This window comes from Falco naumanni, chromosome 17 (assembly GCF_017639655.2).
Source record: "Falco naumanni isolate bFalNau1 chromosome 17, bFalNau1.pat, whole genome shotgun sequence".
Classification (NCBI taxonomy): Eukaryota; Metazoa; Chordata; class Aves; order Falconiformes; family Falconidae; genus Falco; species Falco naumanni.
The window spans coordinates 5,845,068-5,857,567 of record NC_054070.1 but is presented as its reverse complement, the minus strand read 5'-3'; the positions used below and the strand labels follow the sequence as shown (position 1 = coordinate 5,857,567).

Below are 12,500 nucleotides of genomic sequence, written 5' to 3'. Positions count from 1 at the left end.
TTTTCTCTTCACATTTGTAACACATGGACCTAGGTTCAGCTCGTTTGAACTGAAAACTGTCCATGAGCTTAATTTACCCAAGCTAGCTTTGAACAACAGCGTTTTTAGGTATTCTTTTACATTTGGGGGATAGACTATGAGCAGGCATCAAGAAGGAATGACTTCTGTTCTCCTGGCGTTACTGTGTCTAGACAAAGTAGACTGCTGATGAGCACTGTGGCTCTGGCATCTTGAAAAACTGCATGAAATCAGACCAGGGATTATCCCAGGCACAGGATGCTCTCCCCAATATTTTCTTTACCATGTCTTTTAAAAAAATCATATTGCTCCTGAATTTAACTGATGCTTTTCACAGCGCTTTGACTATTGCAGTACAAAAGAAACACAAATGAGACACACGGTTATTTGAAGCATCAAATCTAAGTTAAACAATATTACATTTTCCAGCACATCTAGGATTCAGGAGGCCAGCTGCACATGTACATGGCAACTGGCAGATGCTGTGTTCCAGAAAGCTCCTGTAACACTTGCAAGACACTGAACTGTGTGATCTGCCAGCAGATGAACAGGGAAGAGTTTTTAGCTTCTGTTTAGCTTCTGTTTAAGGTCATCTTTTTGATCCATTTTTCAGCCTCCAGGGCTGCTCGTATCCCATGAGACTGGTAAAGCAGTTCATGAGCACAGAATAAAGAAAAGACCAGAATATTCATGTGCTCCAAACTCCTGGGAACTTGCAAGAGCAAAGAAAAATCTGAAATATTTTCTCCATAGGATTTCCCTACTAAGCAACATTTTTTCTCTTCTTGTGTAGACAACTGGTTCAAGGCAGCATCGACACTTCATGCCAGGCCCTGCACTCCTTCCACTCTGTTGTGGTGTAAACCATGAGCAGATGGTGCAGTGCAGTGGAAAATCAGGTCTCCAAGAAAATACAGAGCTGAGAATAAAACACCCTCAAGCAGAAAGCTACATGGCTTATTTCAGGATAAAATGAAAAATTGAGATCCTTGGGCAAAAAATAGAATACGCCTTCAGAGTGGTGTACTCCACTTACATGAACTGCTTCATTCCTTCCCAATTGAGAAAACATCCATCCCTTCACAGCTGAAGGCTTATCTCATTTGTTGTCTTTCAGTTCATTGATCTGGTTTCTCAGGGCTTTCACGTGACTGTTCTTTGCTGAACTAACAAGCGTGGTTATTACTGAATTTTCTTTCATTTTTACTTTTTTGCACACTGAAGGCAAACCTTTCAGAATTTCTTCCCATTTAAGCTGCAGCATGACCTGAATTGCGTCCATCTTTGTTTAAATACACTGGGGCATAAACATCCAGCCAAGATAGGTAAGAATATAATGTTAAAACTTTAATTCTGGTTTTATATTTGTGCATAAAGAGGTAACTTGCCCCTGAAAATTTAACCATTACTTCCATTAAGCCAAATTTATAGTGTATGCAGTCACTGCACTTGCGGCTTTTAAAGCCCCTGACATGCCCCTACCTCACTACGTCCCCATCCCAGAAGTAAGAACTTTTAACTCTGCTCCAACCAAATTCCAGCTTCTGACATTCCTCGCCTTGCACTGGAGGGCCAGGAGTAAGTACCAGGGTAGGGAAACTCCTTGTGCATTCACTGTGCTGTCTTGTGTTAAAGAACTATTGGATTACATCTCGGCTGGCTGCATTTTCGTGACCTAGATCCTCTTCATACTAGCTGAAAATTAATTTAGCAAACCTTGGAGTAAAACCATATCTAAGATTAAAATGGGCTGATATTTATTTATCTGGATGAAGATGACAGGAGTGAACTACTGGCACTTCTCACTGGCATACCTGAAATAGCTACTCGGAGCTGACAGCCTGATGCCTGCTTTCCTTTTATCTGTAGCTGCATCTATACAGGCATCTCTGGTGAACCCCTGTGTACTTTAGATTTTGTCTGAAATTTATGGACGACTTCTGGATCCTTCTGAAGGACGTGCCTGACAAGGAATGAAATCCATACAGCAGAAGTACTGAAATGAGCCTTACATGCATGTAAGACCCCATCATCATCATCATCATTTATAATAACTCCATGCACCAGGCTTGCTGGAAAAAATCCAAGACTTGGACAATTAGTAAAGCACTAAAGAAGATTCTGCTGCCCCAAAACTTGCTACTTGTTGGTAACTTGCCATCCAGCTTTTTTTTTTTTTTCCAAAGGGAAAATGAATGGGCAGGGTGCCTGGAGTCAATTTTTGGTGGTGAATATATAGTCACTGTCTATGCGAGTATCAATGGCCCTTTCACTGTAATGTGCTTTACTGTACAGAGAACAAATACAGTTTCCATGGCAGTATAAACACAAATACATACCACACTCCAAGAGTGAGTCACACGTGCTGCAGAGAACGGAGAAAGTTCACTGTCTTAATCTGAACACATCTGGGAAAGGAGGATGAGATTATCTCACTTTTAAAATATTTTATAAATATCATGTAAACCAAGATTTGTTCTGAATAATTACATGTCTTGGCAGATATGAAAGACAAATCGTTTGAAGCTGAAGGAATAAGACAAGGCAGGTGCTTGTTTACAGTAGCGATGTCCAAATCTGTAATGAATGTGTTCTTAAAAGACACACAAAGCCTGGTAGTTCTGGAAGCCAACACAAACTCTCCATGAGCAGTATATCCCAGCCTTTCAAAAAGTTACAAGAATTTAACTGTGGTGAATAAAGTCTAAGTTCCCCAGAAAGAGGAGATGGAGAAAACCTGTGGTGACTACTTAGTACTAGTCAAACCTTTACTTTGCATCGCACATGCTAGCCTTAGGAGGTCTGAGCACAATGCAAACTACACATTGAACGTGGGATACGGACCTTGCTGCTGGGAGTTTGAAGACAAGTGCTCTATAGTCTGAAATAGTGAGAACGTGACCTTAGGTATCAGCAGCATGCTCCTTACCGGTAGCTTATAAGATCATTTATCCAAAACTGATACATTGATATATAGATGCAGAGAAAAATGAATCTGGGATGGAATTAAAATCAAATATGTAATGATGTAATGTGTGCTTTGTAACAGCAACAAAAAAGTGGTGAGCCCTGCCTTGGGGGAATAAAACATGCACTCAGATATGTGAGCAAGAGTTTTTCCTAGTGGGAATTTTCTTGTAAGTCCCAAAACCTAGAGGTTGGTTTATGACACCAAGTTAGAAAATTTACATGCCTTCATAAGAACCAGTCAGTTTTTAAAAATTACAGCTCAGAAGGAGGTCTCATCTGCTTCTTTTACTAACCTAAATCCTTTCCCAGGACCTAGTCTGCCTGCAGAGTATTCAGATTAATTGTCAAGATTTCCAAAGGCTGCTTTGAGCAGGAATACTTCCTTTGGATCCTACTGCAAGCGGAGGCGAAGCAATGTCATGGCAAAACTGCAGATTCCTCCTGGCTGGGCTGACATGTAAATGTTGACAGTGTGAATTCAGTACTTGAGAGTCACTGAGGTAAAACGAGGCCCCAAAGGTTGAAGATTGCTATTTATACACTGACTCACGGCACCGTACACAACGCACAGAGAGTTTAAAACCAAGTTAGCAGCAGTAGCAGTTAAGATCTTTTACAGTAGTAAGGGTTAAGGGAGAAACAAAACCTTTCATTAGATCAACTGACACAGCTGCAGGAGCTTGACCTAAATCTGACACAGCCCCATTAGTAAGGGCCAAAACCAAAGGGAGAGGGACAATCAATCTGCTGTTCGTGGTGTTGAAGGCTTTCTCGGCATACAGACATTGCGGTGGTTTGGAATCCATCCCTCCAGCATCTGATGGAAAATTAAACAAATACCTACAAACAGCAGCATCTTTCTGAATTAAGGTGATGAGGCTGAACGACTGATTAACAACGCACCACAGAGAATAGTGCCTGTCTCCAGATCACCTGGGTTGTACTGCAACGTGCGTGCGACCTCAGGGGGAAAAGGAGTAGGTGAGAAAAACAGAGCGGCGGAGCGGCTCATTGTGATGGCTGTTTGGGGCTGTTTTATCACCTCTTCTCTGCCTTTCCCCCCATGGGAACAGTCCCTTCTGACTGCTCCTCATTGTCTGTTCAAATCACATCAGTTTAAAAGGGTTATGAGAAGCTGTATTTAATCAAATATTTGTTATGTCCAGGTGTCTTTGTCTGTCTCCTTTCCCAGGTTTATCCAGAGATAATTATCTCATGTTGGAGACCCGTTTCCCCTTGAAGACCAATAAGAGTATCCACTTAAAAATTAGGAAATAATTGGAACTAACAGAATGCTTGTAGATTGCTATCCTGTTAACTCTGCTGTGGGGCACAGTTCTCGGCCCTGCCATCTGGTCTGTCCCGACTCGGTAGAGGTAAGCTCTCCACGCTGAAACTGTTCCTTGTTCAGCAGGGCCCCGTGCTTGGTTGGTACTCAGATATTCATATGAAAATGTCATAGTATTAAAAAAATAACAACTGAATAGCGTTTGACAGACTTTTTCTCCCCCATCAGGAATATAAGTATGAGGAATTTCAAAGGCGTGACAAAGCCTGTGGTACACCAAAGCCATTAAAATTCATTTAGGCTGCCTGGCAATGTAAGAATAATGACACAGTGTATATGCTTGTACAGTAGAAGCCACTGTTGAGATTTTTCAAATCCCATTGCAATGAATGGAAGCTGCATGTCCAGAGCCTCTGAACTGCTATAACAATAAAAGCTGATATGCATAAAACCACCCACGATTTAATATGAGTGGTCTACAGAGGGTAGTTAAGTAATGCACATACAACAGATTAACACATTTGGCCTTTGCTGAGGTGAATGTTATACTATTAATTTTTCGTAGTACTCCGGCTTTTAATTCTTGTTTCCATGTGCAGTACAGCTGTATCCCAGGCACAGTGTTTTATGAGAAACTAATTTCTATCGTTGGGATGGGGGAAGGATGGCTGGAACTAGAGGGGTCAGAACAAAATGTCCCTGGTATTTCGTTACAGTAGGACAGATGAGAAATTAGTGGCAAACTGCTTTCTCTCCAGGCCAACAGACAGAGATACTTTGGACAGTGACTGTCAGCAAGCCCGTTGGCACTGCTTTGCCCACACAATCCATTCTGCCCTCCTCATCCTCTTCTGCAGCCTTCTCCACCATTCCTTTGCCCACCCTTCCTTCCTTCTTACGACCCTCCCCTTCCCTCTGCTCGCCCCTCTCCCCTGCCCGTTCCCTGCAGCCCTCCCCGCTGGGTGCGCTCTGGTGGGGTGCCCTGGGCCTGGCCTGCCCCGCCGTGCCCTCAGCCCAGCATCTCCCCACGCTGCGGCGGGGTGCCCTGGGCTCGGCCTGCCCCGCTGTGCCCCACCACGGTCCGCCATGCTCCACCGTGCCCTCAGCCCGGCCTGCCCCGCCGTGCCCTCAGCCCGGCATCTCCCCACGCTCTGGTGGGGTGCCCTGGGCCCGGCCTGCCCCGCCGTGCCCTCAGCCCAGCATCTCCCCACGCTGGGGTTTGTGCTCCAGGCAAAGCTCTTGCTCGCGCTTATGTCTGCAGCTCTCGCTTCCTCACATCCACTCAGAGCTTTCCTCCTCTGTCGTTATTATAAATTTAAGCTTTTTGTGCTGCCCAGAGCCCTGCCAGCTGTTCAGCTGCTGAGGTTTCTTTCTCCGTCTGAAGGCCTGCTGTCTCACGAACAGCATCGCTCACTGCTTCTGTGTAGATGAGCGCGCCGATCGAGCTACGCGCGGGGAGCCACAGCTCTGGTTATTGGCACAACCACGCAGGAGCTGAGGGAGCTGCTCGAGAGGCACCGGCGCAGCCCCGGGCAGCGGCGGCGGAGCGATGCGATGGCGGGACCGCGCGGCGCCCGGCAGCCAATCGGCGCCCGCCGCGCCCCCTGGCGGCCCGGGGCGGTTGGCGCTGTGCGCATGCGCGGCGCGGGCTAAAGGCGCAGCCGGCGCGGCGCCGCGCTCTGCCGCGTCCTGCCCACAAGATGGCGGCGCCCGCAGAGGCGGCGGCGGCGGAGACGGGGGGCGGGCGGTTCCGCACGCGGGATGTGCTGGTGCCCGGCGGCCCGTCCGACTTCGGGTCTCTGCTGCTGTCGGCGCCGGTGCTGGCGGGGCTGGAAGCGGCTGGGTTCCGCAGGCCGTCGCCGGTGCAGCTGAAGGCCATCCCGCTGGGGCGCTGCGGCCTGGGTGAGCGGGCGAGCCGGGGTGAGGGCCCGGGCGCGGGGCTGGGGGCACCTGGGGCCCACCTGGGCCCCCCCTGGGGCCTGCGGTGACCGCTGTGGCGGCTCTTTGCAGATCTCATCGTGCAGGCCAAGTCTGGCACTGGCAAAACCTGCGTGTTCTCCACTATCGCCCTGGACGCGGTGCTGCTGGAGAACTCCGCCACGCAGGTGAGCCCGGCGCCGGGCCTGCTGCGCGCTGGCCTGGCGCGTTACCTGTGCGGGGAGGGGGGCTTCGCTTTGTGAGGGGGAATCGCTCTTTTTCTTGGGAAAACAGCATTGTCGCCTGTGGGACGTAGTATTTGAGATGATGTTGATTTGATGCTGGGCTTTATTTAATCTTGGGAACCGTTCTGCAGCTTTCAAGGTTTAACCCTTGGCCCTTACAGATTCTGATCTTGGCTCCTACGCGAGAGATTGCTGTGCAGATTCATGCTGTAATCACAACTATCGGAATAAAAATGGAAGGCTTAGAATGTCATGTCTTCATTGGAGGGACTTCGTTGAACCAGGACAAAGTCAGGCTAAAGAAGTGCCACATAGCTGTCGGCTCCCCAGGTATGTATGAGTTTCACTGTGCTTCAGGTGTCCTGTGATACATCATAGTACGATAATTGGTACTTTTGAAATGTGGGTTGATTTGGTTTTGGTTTGTTTGGGTTTTTTTTAGTAATAGGAGATAGTCTCAAAGAGCCATGCCAGAAACATTTAGACCAGGTATTTTTAGCAAGAGATTATTCCAAATATGCTTTTTTTAAGGCTTAATAAATTTTTTTTAAATTACAAAATTCATAGCTAGAACCTTTCAATTTCTGATGTTCCTTTTATGTTTTTCTTCATGTGTAGGTCGAATAAAACAGCTTATAGAATTGGACTACTTAAATACAGCCAGTATTCGGCTTTTTATTCTTGATGAAGCAGACAAGCTTTTAGAAGAAGGCAGCTTTCAGGAACAAATCAAGTAAGACAGACCTATATCTGATGCATTTATCAGTAGATTAGATGCATACTTGTTAGTCATTCCCCTTTCTTTGCCTCACAGCTGGATTTACTCTTCACTACCAGCCAATAAGCAGATGCTTGCTGTTTCAGCTACTTACCCTGAACCATTAGCTAATGCTTTGACCAGGTATATGAGAGATCCAACGTTTGTGAGGCTGAACCCTACTGATCCAAGTCTCATTGGTAAGTAGAGGTCCATTTATTTGTGGTGTTATCAGTAGATTAAGAAAAGTATACTAAAACTAAAACATGTACCTTTAACACTTGTGGTTCTTCATATTTTCCTTCCACAGATGAGTTGATTAATTTATGAGGTATTTATTTCCAGTGTTGATGCGTCTAAAACATCAGTGACATACCTTTCTGAATTTTCTACCCATTCCAAAAATATTTCAGCCTTGTAAGAAAAACCTGTCCTGTAGGTTCCTATTTTGCACGTGTGTGTGTGTTTAAATTTGAAGTCTTTGTTTTAGCTGTGGTGAGGCATGTTGACAGCAGCTTAGCACTGTGCTTGTTTTTATGGAAGTCCTTAACCTGATATTTTTGGTGGGTTTTTTTTTGGTTTCATGCTCAGGGCTGAAGCAGTATTACAAAATTGTGAATTCCCATCCGCTTCCGCATAAAACATTTGAGGAAAAAACCCAGCACCTACATGAGCTGTTCAGCAAGATTTCATTTAATCAAGCCCTTGTCTTCTCAAATCTGCATAGCAGGTAATAAATTTGAAATAAAATCTGTAAAGAACACACTTGAAAGCAGTGGTTGTAATGTACAGTCATGGGTAAACTTATTAGACCTTCAATAAGGTCTCAAAGCAGTATGCAAATTTTGATCTGACGTACAGCCAGAGGAATGCAGTGTGAAATACTGAAAATGAAAATGCTTTATAATGAAGGTATCTCATACACTGTTCAGAGAGAAGGGAGACCTAATACTTGGTTGTAGTTTTCCATCTCTAAGGTGACTATCCAGACATAAAGTGACAGTTTTGGAATGTAGTCCTCCACTGTAAAGAACAGCCTGTTAAGAAATGCGCAGGGGCTGTTAAGTCCAGTTTTATTTACAATTTTCATTGTATATTTTCTGTCAGGGCTCAATATCTAGCTGAAATACTAACATCCAGAGGCTTTCCTGCTGAGTGCATTTCGGGTAAGTCCATTCAAAACTTTCTGATTCTGTCAAAGTTGTGCGTAGATGTGTCCTAAAATAGGACAATTAATCTTAAATCTTGGTTTGCATGGCTTCTGGTTAAATAACTAAGAACAGCATTTGAGTCTTTATGTGTCTTTAGTACTTAAAATATTAATTTTTACAATGATTAACTTACTGCTTTCAGATTTGCTTGGGAGTCATTTTTGTGGATGTCCAGATAAGTGCATTGGCTTATCTGTAAAGAGGAATCTTACTTACGTTTGCAGGTTGAAGCAGCATTTCTTTGGAATGCAGATGTTGAATTTAAATCTGCTTATTTCTAGCTTCTCCATAGAAAGCTGATAGCTGGCACCTAATGTTTATCAGAAACCTTGAAATTTTACTTCAGTATTTTCCATATCTTATGTGTTTAAGTAAAATAAGTCTCAGTATTGTTCAAGTGGGTTAAGTATCTACATAATTGGTTTCTCTTTAAAACGAAGCAAAATAATTATTTTTTTTTAGTGGATTTCCTTATTTTCCAGTTTTTGTTTGTTCCTCGTTTACTTATTTGGAACTGATGTTTGAGGAAGGTTCTCTCAACCTGACTTCTGATCTCTACCTACAATTTTAGGATCCAGTGTTTCCAGAATTGGAGGGGAATGTAATATGTTTCTAACCTTTTATCTTTCTAGGCAGCATGAATCAAAATCAGCGACTTGATGCTATGGCTAAATTAAAGCAGTTCCACTGTAGAGTTTTGATTTCCACAGACTTGGTGAGTTTGTGTTTCGTAGCATACATGAGTGTTGCACATAAACTTGCTTCAGAGAATTAGATTTGACTTGTCAGAACATTCATGGTCTATTCAATTACAAAGCACATGGCTTTAGTGCTGTGAGAGACTTATTTTCGCAGTGAAACTTAGAAATTGTCCCCTGTTTCTCATCTGGTTCAAAAATAATTATATTTATCTGTTGCTTTACAGAAGCTTATAGGTACTTCAGAAGAGTAGAGCTGTTTCCTTTTGATAGCAGCGATGAGGAAGAATAGTTTATTTCTCTAGTACAGTATGCTCACAACAGTAACATCACAAACAGCTTTAAATAGTGCAGTGGCTGTTCCAGGCACTCAGCTTTCTTTGTTGCTGATTTATTTTCCTCTTCAGTGGGTCATTTGAGGTCCTGTCATTAAAAGATTACTGCATACTGTCAGGTCGGATTTATTTTTTTTTTTGTGCTGGGGGGAAAAGCATTCTTGCTTGTATTTGATAGAGAGGAAGGCATAAGAAAAATGATCCCTGGTTTTTATGGTCGCAATGCCATATACCTGTTCCACATGTAAAATGGTAAACTGGCTGAAAAATTATGGGTGCTTTATGGTTATTGTAACAACTAAAAGTTCCTTTATGAGCAGTTTCTCCCAGTTGTATTGTATTTATTTAAAGATCTGTTCAGCATATTCAATTATATATCCCCATCTCTCCTCATTTTCTCAAGACATCTCGTGGAATCGATGCTGAAAAAGTGAATCTGGTTATCAACCTGGATGTACCTGTAGACTGGGAAACGTACATGCATCGTATTGGCAGAGCTGGGCGCTTTGGTAAAAACAGTCATGTGGATTTCTTGAGTTTGCACTAGCTTCACTGGCTCTGGTCAGGTCGTTACACTTTTTGTTGTGTATCACAGGAACATTAGGTTTATCTGTGACATACTGCTGCCGTGGAGAGGAAGAAAACATGATGATGAAAATTGCTCAGAAGTGTAATCTTCAGCTTCATCCTCTACCAGGTATGCTCTGTTCTGTGAATGCAGCTGGTTTTTTGTTGGTTGTTTTCTGTTGTTCAAGGCTTTAGACAAGTCCACAGGGAACTGACACGTGTCTTCTCTGCATTAATCTTGTGTACTCTGTGCTAGTGACTACTTGCCTAGCTGCCACAGTTGTTTGAAGCAGTAGGAAATGAACTTAGTGCATGCCTACGGACAGGGAGAGGAACTCTGCATCCAGCTGTTGCTTAAGCAACTACATAACTGACTAGATTTCGGGAAATCCAAGATTAAGCCTTTCTCAGGCTGTAAGATGTAGTAGGAGAAGGAAGGAATAACTGAAGCAGCAGCAGATTTGCTTCAATTTGCTACTCTTGCTTTGCCAGAAGCTGTTCTGCTAGAAATGTGGCATTTGCCGCCTTGCATAAGTTCTTATTTTTTATGTGGTTCAGTAGGATATTGTCTCGATCAACTTTTTTGGTGCCTTCCATGAAGAAAATGTTCTGGCTATTTAAGCTCTTTAATAATTGAAGTGGTTGGTTTGTAGCTCTAACTTAACATGTCTTAACATCTTATCTGCGATTTTGCAAAACTTTACTTGGGTACTCATTTGAGTGCTAGAGGGAAGGATGCACTTAATTGAGTGCCTACTTGTTTCCCTTTTGTACAGAGCCTATACCTCCTGGAATGATGGATCAGTTTGAAGATGGGGAGGTAGAAGTCAAACCTGTTATACATACAGGTGCTTCAGTGAATTCTGACACTGTGTGTCTTAGACCAGAGGAACCAGTACTGCAGCCTGTCCAAAATAGTTTTTCAGAGGTACCTCAGCCTCTTTCTAACCTTCCAGGTGATAATTTTTCTGTAGAAAGGCCAAAAAAGGCCCTGAAGCAAAAGCAGGTAAAAAAGTGCACACATTCTGCAAATACAAAAAAAGGTAGTAGAAACCCCCAAACTTCCAGTTGCTGCACAGAACAGAGGAGTAGGGTCAAAACTGTCTCCAGAACGGATGGACAACAAAGCTCTCGGGCTCCAGATGAGGAGGCTTTAAAAAAAAATCTTCCCAGAATTCCATGCTTATCTTCTTTTAAAAACCAACTGAAAAATCCTTGGAGCTTCTCAGAGTTTGTTGAAGACTATGAGTATTTCATTAAGGAAGGGTTGGAGAGAGAGGTTGAGATTTTAAGAAGCTACTCAGGCCCAGGAGAACAATGTGAGCTCCCCAGAAATGGTGGTGTAGAGTGGGAAGAGGTGGAACATTATACAGAGACGATTGCAAATGGTATTGTGTTTGGTGACAGTGATGGTTCATACAGTTCCACAGCTTCCTCCAATGGTAGGGAAAATAACTCCTGCTTTGAAGCATATTCAAATACACAGGAGAAGAATGCTGTTCCCTCTGTGCATCAGGGTCGTGCGGGTTTCTGTCCTGCACCAGAGAAGCCTCAGGAGCTATCACAAGTTCCAAAGCAGAATCAAGTGAAAAAGAAAGTTCTGAAACAAAACGCTAAACAAAAGAAAAGCCATTGCCATCAGTTTTCTAGCCCTTCCTCGAGAAAAACTGAAGACAACTGCTCCTGCAGCAGCTCTTGGGATGATGGTGTTCCACCTGAGGCTTGGAGTTACAAAACCTACTGGAAATCTTACTACCGAGCATGGCAAAACTACTATGCTGCAGTGTCTCGCTATAGGGAAAGTTACAGACAGTTTAACTGGATGAATGCCTATCATGTCAACTCAGTCTACCTTCAGGAACTGCTGAAAAGTGGCGATTGATGTCGTGATGCTGCTGTTGACATGTTGAATGATGCTGAATGGACATACCTGTGAAATGCTGGTCTACGAGTACATTGACAAACAAACAGACATTGTTTAAGATTGAAGAAAAATGTGTCTTTTTCATAAGAGCTGTGTCTAGGTAAATGTTTTATATGCATTCCAGTGATGGTGTTACAAGTTGTTAATAAAAGGAAATAAAAGACAGCTGAATGTTCAGTTGCAATCCTTACAATCCAAAATAAACAGGAAGATTAAAGGCAGCCACTTACTTGTAAGAAGTCTTTAGTAAGGAGAAAATACAAACTAACCCCTGTTTTATTTGCTTGGCTTGTCTTCCATGTGACTTTGGGGTGAAGATGAGTTCGCCATAAGACGACATAGTCTGTTTATAGTTGGTGACTGTTCCATTTTCCGTGATACTCTTTATTAAACACCAGGCACTGTTTATATACCAGTTAAGTGTCAGAGTGAAACCTGCATCTCTGCCTGTGTTGCTAATTTAAATCCAGTTAATTAACATTTTATAAATAACATTTCTGTAGCTAGGTCTATGGCAAGCAGTGCAGTAGAGGATGGTTTAATTATGTAGAAAATGTGCAGCAATCATAA

At 43.4% G+C, this 12,500-nt stretch overlaps 1 protein-coding gene across 1 annotated transcript; it reads left to right on the top strand.

The window, feature by feature from the left end:
* Positions 1–5,946: 5,946 nt before the first annotated feature.
* On the top strand, positions 5,947–12,095 carry DDX20 (DEAD-box helicase 20). Its single transcript, XM_040616778.1, has 11 exons — positions 5,947–6,178; positions 6,287–6,381; positions 6,600–6,768; positions 7,057–7,171; positions 7,253–7,395; positions 7,787–7,925; positions 8,303–8,361; positions 9,039–9,121; positions 9,843–9,948; positions 10,035–10,136; positions 10,783–12,095. The coding sequence occupies exons 1-11, from the start codon at positions 5,977–5,979 to the stop codon at positions 11,886–11,888; spliced, it is 2,319 nt and encodes a 772-aa protein (XP_040472712.1). The 5' UTR covers positions 5,947–5,976; the 3' UTR covers positions 11,889–12,095.
* The last annotated feature ends 405 nt before the right edge of the window (positions 12,096–12,500 follow it).